This window comes from Balaenoptera borealis (genome assembly GCF_965194805.1).
Source record: "Balaenoptera borealis genome assembly, chromosome: 18".
NCBI classification, from domain to species: domain Eukaryota; kingdom Metazoa; phylum Chordata; class Mammalia; order Artiodactyla; family Balaenopteridae; genus Balaenoptera; species Balaenoptera borealis.
In genome coordinates this window covers 16974647-16989338 of record NC_138877.1, presented here as the reverse complement: position 1 = coordinate 16989338, position 14692 = coordinate 16974647, and the positions used below count along the sequence as shown (strand labels likewise).

The window sequence follows — 14692 nt, the reverse complement described above, 5'->3', positions numbered from 1 at the left end:
CCCTTTGCCCCTCCAGGCCTCTCCCTCCATGTTCTTCCATGAAATTACAACCCACCCTTCAATGGCCAGGTCACACGTGACCCTCCTCCCCAATACAGAGACAAGATGCGACTTTCCTCTCCTCTCTAAATCCCTCTCCTAAGGCACAGGATCTCATTCTGCCCATTAGAGAGGGGTGTGTGTGTGTGTGTGTGTGTGGTGGTCGTGAGTCTGGCGGGGAGGAGGGGGTAGGCAGGCTGGTGCGGGGGTGAACAGAGAGGAGAAGGAAGGCTGGAGTCATTTGCACTGAATGTCCTTAGAGTGGACCGGGGAGAAATGATAACTAAAGAGGCATGCACATTAAAAATTACCTAGATGGACTTCCCTGGCGGTCCAGTGGTTAGGGCTCTGCGCTTCCACTGCAGGGGGCACGGGTTCGATCCCTGGCCAGGGAACGAAGATCCTACATGCCAAGTGGCGCAGCCAAAAAAAAAAACAAATTACCTAGAAATGGGTGGAGCTTTAAATGGAGAATGAAGTCCCCATCCTGAGGTATCTAGTATTTTTACTACTCTACAGGAAACCCCACTAGATCCAAATTTAAGTGTATCTAAATCCAGAGGCTGGCAGCATACATCTCTTTTACTTTCCTAGAAGTAATACATTTCAAAATTTAGTTGTATTCTAAGTACATATGGAATTTAGCCTTAACTCTAACTTTTAAGCAGGAAGGAGAAAACAGAAGTTGATAAAACATCCATATTCCTCCAGGCCCCAGTGGGATCCTCCCTGTGCCCTGCTCCCTTCAATGCCCTATTGAGGGCTGGTGACCCAGAGACTGAATCCACATCGTGTCATGGCCACTCCACCTTGGTGATGGAGACACCACACCTCTGTGCTGGGTGTATATTTAGCTCCCAAGTTTGAGTCATCAGAAATAGCAGAGCAAGATTGTTCTATTTTAATGAAATGTTAGTGCGTTTTTTTAGGAAACCATACCTGAGGTGATGTAATTCTACCCTGGAGAGAAGGGGAAAATGTCAAAAAAGACTGGGGAAAGTGATCACACTTCTAAATATAATGCAGATAAGTCGAGTGAGACAAGATTCCGCCTTCTAAACTAAACTGAACCGACACATTAAAAAGAAACCACCTTACTTTTTTCACAGCTCTTGTTGACTAGCATCCTTTGTGGTCATTTCCCTAATTCCCACTGGGAACCAGCATCATTCAAACAGTCAGTAAATATCTTCTAAGAGGCTGCATCCCATTGCAGGACAATCCTGGAATCTCCTGGAGAGTCTTCACCCAGGGGTCCCCTCCTGCGGGGCGTCACGTCAGTGTCGTTCTAACGATAATTACCTTCCATGAGTGTCTACCGTGTGCCAAGAGCTGTGCTAGGTGTTCACATCCACAGCTTCATTTAATCTTCACAAGCCAGTGAAGCAGGACTTCTTTCCTTCTATGCTGATTTGGAAGCTCAGAAAGGCGGAGTGACTTTCTCAAGGGGTAGCACCAGGTTTTGAACTCAGGTCTGCCCAACTCTGAGGCCGGTCCTTTTAACCTCTCCTCCAGAGCACGGCCTCCTCTGTCAGGTCCTTCCTGACATGAGCACCTGGTGGGGCATCATGCTCTAGGACCACCGAGAAACAAGGGGACCGGGAGCTGGCCAGGCAAACGGCAGCTGGACAAAGGCCGCTCCTTTTAAAGCAAACTGCGAGGTCCATGAAGTCTCAGAAGCAGACCCGTAAGTAGGTGCTTCCTCCAGCTCAACCAGGAAGCATACAAAGATGGTCTTTACCTGCTGGGGGTAGCAAGGCTGTGGGTTGTTTCTTCCTCCTAGGATAAAGCCACCATCACACAACATCAGTGACAACAACGGCAGCTAACATTTCTCAGGATGTGCTTTCCCCAGTCGACCTCATTATATCCTCACCACAGCCCTGGGAGGTAGAAACTACTATTATCCCCATTTTGTACAGATGTGAAAGCTCAGGCCCCAGATCACACTTTGGTATTTAAATTGCAACAAGGCAGGAAGATCTGAAGGAGACTGGAAGACAGATCCACTGCTGTTGAGGTTACCCCAGACCATCGGCCACCTGCTCTCGTGTGGGTGTCCCTATGGATGTCCCTTCCATCCTCATCCCGCGGGACAGTCGAGAGGGCAGTGCTACTCATTGAATACATGAGGAAACAGAGATCTAGAGCAGGTAAGCCCTCCTCAGGATCAAGCGGCCCCCTGGGGCGGTGGACACTGCTGGGGACAGACTCCTGCCAGGGGGTTGCGGTGAAGGTTTATAAGCCCAAGGCAAATACATGAGTCTTGGAACTTGGAGCTTTGGAGCCATTGAAAACACTGTGAGCCCTTAAAGCCTTTTTTTTTTTTTTTTTTTTTTAATGTTCAAGCTTTAAAAAAAATATCTAGGGCTTCCCTGGTGGCTCAGTGGTTAAGAATCCGCCTGCCAACGCAGGGGACCCGGCTTCAAGCCCTGGTCTGGGAAGATCCCACATGCCACAGAGCAACTAAGCCCGTGCACCACAACTACTGAGCTCGTGTGCTGCAACTACTGAAGCCCACGTGCCTAGAACCCGTGCTCCGCAACAAGAGAAGCCACCGCAGTGAGAAGCCCACGCACCACAAGGAAGAGTAGTCCCTGCTCAACATGACTAGAGAAAGCCCACATGCAGCAACCAAGACCCAATGCAACATTTCTCCAAAGAAGATATACAGATTGCCAACAAACACATGAAAGAATGCTCAACATCATTAATGATTAGAGAAATGCAAATCAAAACTACAGTGAGATACCATCTCACACCAGTCAGAATGGCCATCATCAAAAAATCTACAAACAATAAATGCTGGAGAGGGTGTGGAGAAAAGGGAACCCTCTTGCACTGTTGGTGGGAATGTAAACTGATACAGCCACTATGGAGAACAGTATGGAGGTTCCTTAAAAAACTAAAAATAGAACTACCATATGACCCAGCAATCCCGCTACTGGGCATATACCCTGAGAAAACCATAATTCAAAAAGAGGCATGTACCAAAATGTTCATCGCAGCTCAGGACATGGAAGCAACCTAAGTGTCCATCAACAGATGAATGGATAAAGAAGATGTGGCACATATATACAATGGAATATTACTCAGCCATAAAAAGAAACGAAATTGAGTTATTTGTAGTGAGGTGGATGGACCTAGAGTCTGTCATACAGAGTGAAGTAAGGCAGAAAGAGAAAAACAAATACCGTATGCTAACACATATATACGGAATCTCAAAAAAAAAAAAAAAAAGGTCATGAAGAACCTAGGGGCAAGATGGGAATAAAGACGCAGACCTACTAGAGGATGGACTTGAGGACACAGGGCGGGGGAAGGTAAGCTGGGACGAAGTGAGAGAGTGGCATGGACATATATACACTACCAAATGTAAAATACAGAGCTAGTGGGAAGCAGCCGCATAGCACAGGGAGATCAGCTCGGTGCTTTGTGACCACCTAGAGGGGTGGGATAGGGAGGGTGGGAGGGAGGGAGATGTAAGAGGGACGAGATATGGGGACGTATGTATATGTATCGTTGATTCACTCTGTTATAAAGCAGAAACTAACACACCATTGTAAAGCAATTATACTCCAATAAAGATGTTAAAAAAAAAAAGACCCAATGCAGCCAAAAATAAATAAATAAATCTATTTTTTTAAAAAAAATCTAAACTTGCAGGAATATTATATGACGCTAAGACACACGTGACAACAAAGGAATGTCACTGCTGAGTCATCCCACTGATGTACTTTGCACAGCTAAGTGCAAATTTGAGGAGGCTCAAACCCTGGGCTGCAAGTACAGATACAAGCACATCGTAGAGGCACCCAGTGCCAGGGCCAACTCCAGCCTCACACTCTGCCCCATCACCCACATTTTCATTATGGTGATGTCTATTTGAATTTCCAGATGCATCCAAAAACTGATCAAGAGAATTTGGGCTCTGGCTGCAGACTGGGAAGTTGTTTTGGTCAGAGAGACACCTGGTGGCTCTTGAGATAAACCACACTATCCTGCCAAAGAACACTTCTCGTGTCCCAAGCAAGGCACCAAGGGGTGGCAAGGAAGCCCAGCTTCTCCTGCTAAGGAGAGTACCCAGCGTCACCTTTGCAGGGAGGGGATAGCCCAGAGGGGCACACGGGCTTTGTGGCCGGAGCAAATGGGCTTAAACACTCAGCCTGGCTCTGTCTCCTGGACAGTCAGCTTGACTGTTGAAATGGGGCAGGGATGCAAATATCTCTTCACACCACTGTGAGGACCAGCTGAGCCAAGAGTGATGGACCCAACTGCGACACCCACAGTATTTGAACGCTGTCTGTCCCCTGAATTTACGGGTATCTGGGTGGCCATCAGTTCACAACAGGGCCCCTACAGCACCTCTGTGCTCAGATGGTTTTAATGTGGTCAGGGAGCTGGGTCCCCCATGGGCAGACAGGCTTTGCTCTCTCAGTGCCCCAGTGCTGTCCCCTCACAAAGGACACCCCTCCATGAAATCATGTCCATGGGGTTTCCTTTTTGGGGGTGGTGGTATTATGGCAGCCTCTTCCCCCCTTTATGAATTTCTGCATGCTTCAATTTTTGCTACAAGCAGTTTCATGTTTATATTAAGAAGAAATAATTGCCATTTCCTTTTCAGTGGAAAAAAATGTTAAATTTCCATTAGCTCTTGTTTTCATCTTAGCCTTTGGATGATTTTCCATCAGTTTATTTATTTTTTTAATCTTTTTGAACAGAGTAAAGGAGACTCTGGGATTTCACAGCGTTATTTAACATTCTCATATTCTATCCTGTAATTTCAGCCGTTGTCATTGTCTTTACACAAAGGAACACGGCAGACAAGCAGACATCTCCCTCCGGAAGGCACCAAAACAATGGTGTTCATGTCTCTGCCCAAGTTGAGGTTGAAAATGAAGAAGGGAGGGTGGTTTCATTCCTAAGAGCTCCACAATACTTTCCAATACCAACTCAGCTTTCCCACACATGAAGGTAATCTGAAGGGGAAACCACCGAGCGTCAGCATGAGTGGCTGCTTTTAAAGCATTTCCTCGTGTATGCTACTCCTTACCTTCTTTTAAAACAAAAGATGCAGTGAAGAAAAAGTTGCACGCAAATAAAACTTTTCTCACTCAAAAAGAATTTTATACAGATTAGGGAACTTAGCTGCTGAAGTATCATCATGAATTTTTCAAAGCAAAAAAAAAATCCTTCTGTAATTCAAATCTTTTTCTAATGCACCTATTTGACTGGCTGATTTTGGCTTACGCTGGATTTTCTTAAAATAAAGGTCATTTTTATTAGTCTTGGTTCCACAGTAAACCAGAACAACAATTCGGGGACTGAATTTTTGACATGTCAATTTCCAGGTGCCGTTTAAGAGAAAGAGAAAAACTAGAATTATTACATTCATTTATTTAATAGGTGATCCTATCACAATTCTTCACTAAGGTCTTAAAGGCTGAAAAGTTATCAGGAATGGACAGATGTTATGATTTATTCTGGTGCATGTGGAATCCTATCAGGGAAATTTGTTCAAGTTTTAGAAAATGTCTATTTTCTAAAGAAATGGACTCAACCTTCCCTTTCCACAACGGGACGTGCATACGACATGAAATTCCCATAGCCAGGCCTCCAGAAAAGGAGTCCAGCATGCTGGGTGTCAAGTCCTAAGGCTGTGCTGGAGGCCACTTAGCGTAGCCCTGCCTGGCTCTCCAGCTGTGCACTCACGCCAAGCTGCCAGACAGTCACCTTAATGACTCTACAGAGAAGTGTTGGTATCAGGATGTGACACAGGGGGAAATCTCTCAGTCTGATGAAGGATTAGGTCACCAGCATGTCTGTGGAACCTACAATCAGGGCAAAGTGCTAAAGTGTTACAGTTTGTGTCGGTGACGACTGCAAAATGTCTATTTTCCTTTTAAGGCAGGTGACCACACGTCCCAGTTTGCCTGGGTAGTCCCAGTTTATTAGGCCAGTTGCCCTGTCATAATTGTTAGTAGCAGCTCCTTTCACTCTTAGAAGTATCCTGGTTTGGATGATGAATCACACTGTCACCTCACCTCTAGGTAGAGCTCACTTAGGACCCTCCCCCCGCCACACACACACACAAGATGCCCACAGAGCCTTCCCAGCACAGCACTTTGGTCCAGACTTTTCTACTACTCCTCCCACCCGATTCCTTCAGGGCCGAGGATCCCAAAATATAGCCATTCTGATTAAATGTGTGCATTTGAGAACGGCCATTTGTAGACAATCGCCCTCAACCAGGGAAGTGCATATGATGGGGTCATCTAGGCCCGTGTCTGAACCAGCAGGACAGGTACCCTGAGGCGGTGCTTTCCAGAGCTCTCCCCACAGGCCACTGGGGAAGGCCTTCGGGAGAGGGGCTCACACAGTGCTGGGATGGCCCGTCAGAGGGCTCTGGCCACCCTCGTGGCCTCCACCGTTAAACCTCATTCTTTTCTCCCCCTGAAAGGCACTGAGCAAAGCCAGCACCTCGAGGTTCTCACCAAAGATGGCGTTGCACTGGCTCCCACACGCTTCCCGCTCGGAGCCAGCCAAAGGCAAATTTTTAGATGAATAGAAAAAGAAACTTTATTCTAATATAGCGTGGGAAAGTTTTTGAAATAGGAATTCTTCTTTTCTGACCAAAAAAACCCAAAAAACAAAACTTATACTTTGAATATCTCTGAAAGGTTATTTTCTGTACAATTATATAAATATTTCCATGTCCCTATAAATATGACACTTATGGTCCTAAAAGCTTTTTGAAAAATCAATACAATTAGATTCTTTAGACCATGATTAGCCCAGTTAGAAAACAGGACACATTCCCCAAGCACAGCCAGGAATAAAGAGAGGACACAATTGGGAACACAGAGCAGGAAGGGGCTGGGGAGGGGAGGGAAGACTGGAAACCATAAAAACACAACAAAACCCTGCACGTCCACTTTAGAGGCTAAGACCCAGCAAAAAACTAAATTATATGCAAATGGAAAGGAACCATCCAAAGGGAACATGACATGACCTCGCGGTCAAATTTCACCCCAAGTCAGCAAATATATCACCTGGCAGGTTCGTACTTCCGGAAGCACAAGGGCCTTTTTCTTGTTTATTCTTATCGAGCGAAATATTCAAGGTAGGGCCAAGTTAGAGAAAAGACTTCAGAGCCAACAGACATGCATTCAGACCCCTGTTCTGCCATGTATACTGGCTGTGTGATCCTGGGTGGGATTCCTAGCTTTTCCGAGCCTGTTTCCCGCCTGTGAAGTATCTAACTTTGCTGGCTTGTTGGGAGGCTTAGAGGTAACTTATAAAAAGTGCTTATATCCCCCTGGAAAATAACTGACAATAACTAACTAAAATGTGTGTGATAAGGGCTTCACCTTGGAACTTAGAACAGGCTCTGCACTGCCTAGTCTAAGATTCTGATAGTACTAGTCTACCCCACGTGGTCTGCCAATCACCACCAAGCTCTGAGTCCGCCACGGGCCCCACTGCTGCCCCTCCGATGCTGTGCAACCACAAAGGCCACTTAAAGTTAGAAACAGATGTTCTCTTGGGAAACTGTGGTCACCCCCTAACTAAGGCACCAGCTCTGCGTGCAGAAGTCAATGCATGTGGAGGACTGGGATTTCCTCTCTTATTTGGGTACCGTTTCCCCGGAGTGCTGTAGGCACTGGGGCAGCACTGACCTGACTCCCACGATGGACCACGTGAGGTGACAGTCACAGAGCCGAAGCCCCTGGAACGGAGTAAGCAGGTTCCTGCACCACGTGCCTCCCTGGGTCCCCCGGACCCACCCCCAGAAGCCGAATTTCTCAAGTCTCGGGCTCTGAGACCCTCACTCGAGCTGGGCAGTGACGGTCAGCGACAGCACTGGATTCGGCGGCATTGAGAAGCCAGGACTCCACGGAGAAGAGGGTCATAAGCAACGAAGACCTCTCCTCACCCCGAGGAGGGAGAAGCGTGGCGGCTCTCTGGCGGCCGTGTGGGCGAGGGCTTCAGGAAGGAGCACACGAGCCCCTCACAGAGCAGCCGCGGGGACGTGAGGACATCAGCCCGGGCCTCAGAGGACGGGGTGCCACAGCCCCAGGGTCAAGGACAGAAAAGGAAGAGATGGCGCCAGCAGAAAAGACGGGGACACCTGAGGTAAGTGGTGGTCTCGGATACGTGATGCACGTGGGTGTCGTCAAAAAGCGCCGGAGCCCGAGGTTTTAATGAGTTCTGTGGACAGGCCCATTTAATAAGTTTCTGGACCCAACGAGATCGTCCTCGTTTCACGGGCAGTCATCCCAAACGCTACGGCAGAGGATGCGAGGAGGGCTGGCTGTCCCTCCCCTTCCCGAGGCCAGCAAGGTCTCCAACGAGCCCGTGGGACCCCGGCAGCGTGATCCGCAAGCCGCAGGGAGGGGTGATCTAGAACGTCCAGGGCTGGCGAGGGGCTCCGCCGCCTGCTGTTGCTGCTGTCAGGCTGGAGCCTCGGCCACACAGGGAGGGGCCGGGTGGGGGCCACAACCGCCTGCGGCTTTCGGACGGACGGCTCCCCGTCCCGGTCACTCAGGAGCGGGGGCTACTTGCTCCCTGCTCGTCATCGGCCACGGCGCTGTGCCGGGACAGCCCGTCGGACTTGAGGGAGGACAGGGACACCTGGCTGATGTAGCGGACCTGGTCCCAGGGCGCGGCCCGTGGGGAGTCGCGCCGCCGGTCGTCCATGCCGACGTGCACGCTGACCTGGGACTCGGCCACGGGCTTCATGCGGCCCTGCGCCTGCGCCTCGTACCACGCCAGCTCCGGCTTCCTGTAGCTGCAAAGCAAGAATCCAAGAGCACCTGAGCCATTCTGGACACACAGTCTTTTTTTGTAAAGCCCGGTGAAGGCCTCTCATGAAGTCTTTAATAACACGCAGTATCAGGGCCTCACGGCTTTTAAAGGAAAGAAAGGCCACCGAACTCCTATGGCTCAGGGCAAGTTCCCAACTTAGAAACTTTCTAGCCAAATGCCTGGTACATAGTAGGCTGTCATTAACTTTTGTTAACCGAAAGCATAAATAAATAAAGATCCCTTTTAAAAAAGGAAAAATGATTACAAACAGGGATCCTATAGCTACATCTCGACATAAACAGCCGTCGAGCGGAGTAACGGGAAGAAGCAGCGTGAGGTGACTGCTGAGCGGGAAACTGTTGGCTCGCGGTGGACAAGTCATTACACACACACACACGCCGGGCCCCGCTCGGGGCGCACACCCACCCCGCCCCCCGGGCCCGCCGCGGGGACTCACCACTTGAGCTGCAGTGACGAGAGGACCACGGACACGGAGGAGGCGGCCATGGCCGCCGAGCCCATCCACGGCTGCAGCACGACGCCGATGGGCATGAAGACACCTGGCCGAGGGGGGGACCACACTCAGGCCACAGCCCAGGGCGGAGAGCGAGGGGGGCCCAGCCTCGCCGCCCACCAGAAGCTCTCCTCAGGGCGGCTCGGAAGCCCCTGGGCTGGGCGCTGACCGCGTGCCCGTGGGCCTGAGGCGGGCGGTCTCAGAGCTGGGCGTGGGGCTCGGTGGGGGGGAGCACCGTCAAGGGGACTGGGGTCCCCCACCCACCCTGACCTTCCTGGGACCATCCAGAGGTGCCATCACCTGTTTGGGGGAAGCTCCAGGGGACAGGGCACCCCAGGGACTTGCAGGTGCCACCATCCGGGGGCACCTCGGGGGTGGGAGCACCGAGACAACACGCTGACGACCACGGGCCCTCTCTACACGGACGGTCCTCCCTCAAGGGCGTCAAAGCACCTTGATAAGGGGCAACAAGACCAGGTCCCGGGACAGAGCCGCAAGCACGGGAGGGGACCAGCTCCTGAGCCGGCCCCGGGGCAGGAAGTGCACCTGCCGGAGCCGGGCTGCGGTGGACACGCTGACCCACTGTGTGAGGCAGCACCGGCCGCTCGGACACAACAGGGGAACGTGGCTGCGGCAGTCATGTTTAAAAATAGGTTTTGGCCCATGTAGGCGCTTTCCTTGCAGGAGTCTTTGGAACTCTTCCCTCTCTGGGGACACAAGATACAGTGGGGGAGGGAGGACTTAGGGAGCAGAGAATATCCACCTCTCCCCACGATTATTTCTGAGTCAGGATAAAACCCGGGCGGGATTAATTCTTAAGACAAAGTTCTAAAGCACTGATCCCGGGCTTAGCGTGTAACAGGTGTCCCGTAACTGTTAATATTGATTATTTTTCAGACTGTGTGTCTTAATAATGTTCCAGAAAACAGGGCCAAGGTAAATAGGGTTGAGTAGCTTGGCCAGCTTTTCAGAGAGGCCCGCAGTGAACAAAAGGCTTGGGTTCTCCCTGCAGTTTCTCATTTACCTTTAGAGACTTACAAAGCGGAACATAATAAAATCAACTCTTTCTTCAAGGCTTCTGGCCACAGCTAGGGTCAGAGGGAACAGGGCAGGGAGGGCCCACCTGCTGCAATGGGGATCCCGACCAGGTTGTAGATCAGTGCCAGCACCAGATTGAGTCGTATCCTCTGGACGGTCCTCTTGGAGAGGTGAATGCTGGCCACCACGTCGAGCAAGTCATTCTGCAGGAGAGGAGCACGTGGTGAACGGGGAGCCCCGTTCTGCGGCCCTCACCACTCCTGCTACGGACAACCGGGAGGGGGAGGCGCGGCAGAGCTCACTCTGATGAGGACGACGTCAGCCGCCTCAATGGCCACGTCCGTGCCTGTCCCGATGGCGATGCCCACGTCGGCCCGGGCCAGGGCCGGGGAGTCGTTCACACCATCGCCCACCATGGCCACTCTCTTCCCCTCGTTCTGGAGCTCCTGGACCTTGGCCACCTTATGAGAAGGCAGCACCTCCGCAAAGACTTTGTTGATGCCAACCTGAAAGGAAAGAAGAACAGCAGTCAATAAAAAAACAAATACACAATAACATCCGGTGTTGCCAAGGGGCAGGAATAGGACCAGAAACCCATGAGCCCTGCCCCCTTCCTCTCAGCCTCCAGGTCCCGTCACCAAGCCCTGCAGATTCCAGGTCACACGGCAAATGCACCCCCTGCTCCCATCCCAACGCCCCGCGGTGGTCTGGGACCCTCGCTGGCCTCCTGCCCACATCCCGGCCTCCCAACACTCTTCTCCAGATGCCGTCCCGGTGACCTTTCCAAAACAGTAATCATTGGTCACGTTACTCTCCTGCTTCAAGGCCTCCAGTGGATCCCACTTCCCTTAGGACAACGTCTCAACTCCTCTGCCTGCCTCCCAAGGTCCCCAGGTCAGGTCCTGCCTGTGCCCAGCTCCCCGCCCCCCGGCCCCGGCGGGCCCCGCCCTGGCCTCTCCACCTCGCTGCTACCTTGCACCCGCAGGCAGTGCTCGTGCTGCCTGCTCTGTCCTGCAAAGGTCACTTTTCCTGCCCCCAGCGCCCCCTCTTCTTCATCTGACGCCTGCAGGCCTCCTCTCCCCTGGAAGGTGTCCCCGGCGGCCCCTGCCAGGCTGAGGGGTAAGCTGGCAGCTCCCATGCGACCCGTGCACTCTTCCACTGGAGCGCCCAGCACCCGGTTTACACTCGGTCCCTGGGCCACCCTCCCCACGGGACCGTGAGCTCCTCGAGGGCGGTGCCCCCTTCACTCCTCTCTGTAGCCTCTCTGTCACAGGGGTGGGTGGTGCTTAGTAAGTGCTTGCTGAATGCAGGAACAAGTTTTAACCCGGGAGTGGGTGTACTCTCAGAAGGATGGCTGACAGGGGCACTGTCGCTCCCCTCCAAGGAGCGATTCATTCTCAAAAGCAGACAGCTTCACACACACGTCCGCAAGGGGTGGTTTACAACCGTCTGCAGTTTGCACTGGAGCCCGCCCTGCGAGGCAGGGCAGGCAGGCATGCAGTCGTGCTGCCCTCGTGGCCCAAGCTCAGACCCTAGCGCTGCAGAAGAACTGCCAGGACCCAGTGACTCATCTGGTGCGGGTGAGAAGAGCTGGGCCGGCAAAACACTCCCTTAATATAAAGGCTACAAGACTGTTTATTTCAGCCCTCAAGCCATGGTCTTTTTTCCTCAGTGCAGCGACTGGAAAATAAAGAATGTTGGAACAGCTTTTCCGGGGCTGCAGCCACCGTGCAGGAATGATGGCACCCAGGCCCCAGCAATGTGACCTTTGGGGCAGCAGCAAGGTGGTCCCCTGTGGGATGTGCACGGCCCCGAGATCAAAGCATGTGGAGACAAAAGCCCCCAGCGAGGGGGACGGACCAGAGCAAAGCTGAGTGCTCAATGCACTAGTGCTTATTTATTTTCCTTAAACTGTTTCTGCCAGCTTGAAATCGCTTGTAACTTCAGATGTGGGAGACATCCCGGCCCCCGGCCCTTACCTGGGTGGCAATGGCTCTGGCTGTCTTGCGGTTGTCCCCCGTGATCAGAACCACATCCACGCCCATGCTCTTCAGTGTGTGCACGGCCAGGGCGGCCTCCTGCTTGACCGCATCTGCGATGGCGATCATGCCACAGAGCACACCTGTAGGAGACACCGCAGGTGAGCACACGTGGCAGCGCCCTGGGCAGCCCAAGAAGCAAGTAAGACTTCATGATCCGGAACAGTTTTCCTACTACCATGTTACACGCCAAAGACAAAACACCAAATTATACAACAGAATACGGTTTTGATTTTGTTTTTTTTTAAATTTACATACATTTCCAGATGCATACAAAAGTCTGGAAGGACTGTTAAAAAGTTAACAGTGGCTCTCTGAGGGGTAGGATAATGAGGGATTCCGTTTTTTTTATAGCTCTCAGAATTTTCCAGATTTTCTGCAAGGAACATCTCTTGCTTTGCAGAGTGCCTGGCTCATAATAACTCAATACCTGTTAGCTATTAAAACATGAGAAATACAACAAATGCTACTTAAAGAGTGACACATGTCCAAACAGCTAGAAAATCAATCCTTCCTTTCTGTCTCTTTCTACAGAAAACACTTTGTAGAATTTTTTTTTTTTTTTTTTTTTTTGAGTGACTCTTTAGGTACTGACACAGGAGGGCATTCGAGGACTGAGGTGTGACGGGAGCAGTGAGGGTGAGGATGTGTAAGAGGCACTTTTAATTGAGCCAGTTCCAGCCTGACAAGCTGAGGGGGCTGTGCGTTTAAAGGACTGGGGAGAAGGCATGGCAGTGGGAGCCGGAAAAAAAAAAGAGAGAGAGAGAGAGAGAGAATGGGAAAAGAGGAGCATTCAAAATACAGCAATTAAATTATTTCTTATTTGCATATAGTTTTTACTTCTATTAGCAGAAACTAACATTAACAAAGTGATTCTAATCTACCTGAGATGTAAAGCCCAGGATATAATCTGAGTACTAAGAGACATACAATTTTGAGAAGCTCTGTAAAAGCTGCAGGGGATTTCGGTATGTAAAGCATCCTAGAGTTAAACCTCTTAGGAAGTCAACTGCTGTTTCGCCTGCAGTGATGAATGAGAAAGGATGACTTTCAACTGCCAACCTGGGCAGATGCAAATGATGGTGGGGAAGACAGTTTAGAACCCCAAGAGCAAAGAGGCTGAAGCCATCTTCACTCTGGTGGCAAAAATGGAGGTGGCCAGAGGGGACCTCAGGACTGAGAATGAAGTGAAAAAAATGGCAAGACAGCCTTTTCGAAAACAGAACTAAAATTAACAGAGAGGAAGATTTACTTTAAAAAAAAAAAAAAAGGACTCTATTTCTGCCTGAAGTCTCCAGCTTCACTTGAGAGCAGAGGACGGGAGCAGAGCGGTACCGTCGATGGCCACCAGGATGGCCGTCTGGCCTTTCGTCTCGTGATCGGTCATCGCGTCGCTGATGTCGCTGGTGACGGTCAAGCCGTTGCGCCTCATCCACTCTCGGTTGCCGATCAGCACAGAGAAGGTCTGCGGGACCGGATCTGCTCAAAGGAGTGTGTGGTTATTCCCAAAGAGCCCAAGTTCACTGCAAGAAAGCACTAAAAACCATGGGATGGTTTCAACAGCAAAACGTCTACTTGGCGGCTCTGGAAAAACCACAACCTAGTAAATACCTCTTGGAAAACCATCCTTAAAGAACCAGGGGAAGAAGAATAACATGCAGAACCGCGGTATGAATTAAAACATGTGAAGATGTTACAAACATATTAAACACCGCGTAGTGTACCTACTGGCCTTTAGGGGTGTCTGCTGCTGCAGTTAGATTGCATTAGAATTAGGATTAGAAGTGGTTAGTTATTTGGTCAGCGCCAAAAGCAAGTGTTGACTAGACCCATCACTGCTTGGTACAGATGATGCAAGGTGAACCAGCCAACGACCAGCCTCCGTGTATGAAAGGTTTTGAAGCTATACCTCCTAAAAGGCCAGGTGAGTCTTGCACCTGTCACCTCTACCTTAGGTGTCACTGATAGACCAGTCCCTGGAAGGCAAAGGAAAGGTCATCCCAGGGCTTTAACTTGCTATAAGGTGGTAATGGCTTCTAACAAAATCTAAATCAAGATTTAACTACTAACATACTTAAGAGCAAACACTAGACATGGGTTTTTTGGTTTGGGGGCTTTTCCACTCTCTTATGCTGATGGCTAGCACCCTTTGAATAAGAAAGGCCGTTATTCAAAAAGCAGCTGTCCCTCCAGTGTCCCTTCTTGGCTTGGGCAGACCATGTCCATTCACTTTCCCTGACGGCTGCCAGCTCTA

At 50.6% G+C, this 14692-nt stretch overlaps 1 protein-coding gene across 6 annotated transcripts in view; it reads right to left on the bottom strand.

The window, feature by feature from the left end:
• Window positions 1-3690: 3690 nt before the first annotated feature.
• Window positions 3691-14692, bottom strand: part of ATP7B (ATPase copper transporting beta) — an 80492-nt gene continuing 69490 nt past the window's right edge. For all 6 annotated transcript variants that reach the window (XM_082365272.1, XM_082365269.1, XM_082365271.1 and 3 more), the window contains 6 exons: window positions 13774-13917; window positions 12379-12521; window positions 10702-10905; window positions 10485-10602; window positions 9305-9407; window positions 3691-8830 (listed from right to left, as the gene is read on the bottom strand). In XM_082365272.1, the coding sequence (XP_082221398.1) occupies window positions 8584-8830; window positions 9305-9407; window positions 10485-10602; window positions 10702-10905; window positions 12379-12521; window positions 13774-13917 (959 nt within the window). In that variant the 3' untranslated portion in view covers window positions 3691-8583. The remainder of the gene's footprint in view (window positions 8831-9304; window positions 9408-10484; window positions 10603-10701; window positions 10906-12378; window positions 12522-13773; window positions 13918-14692) is intronic.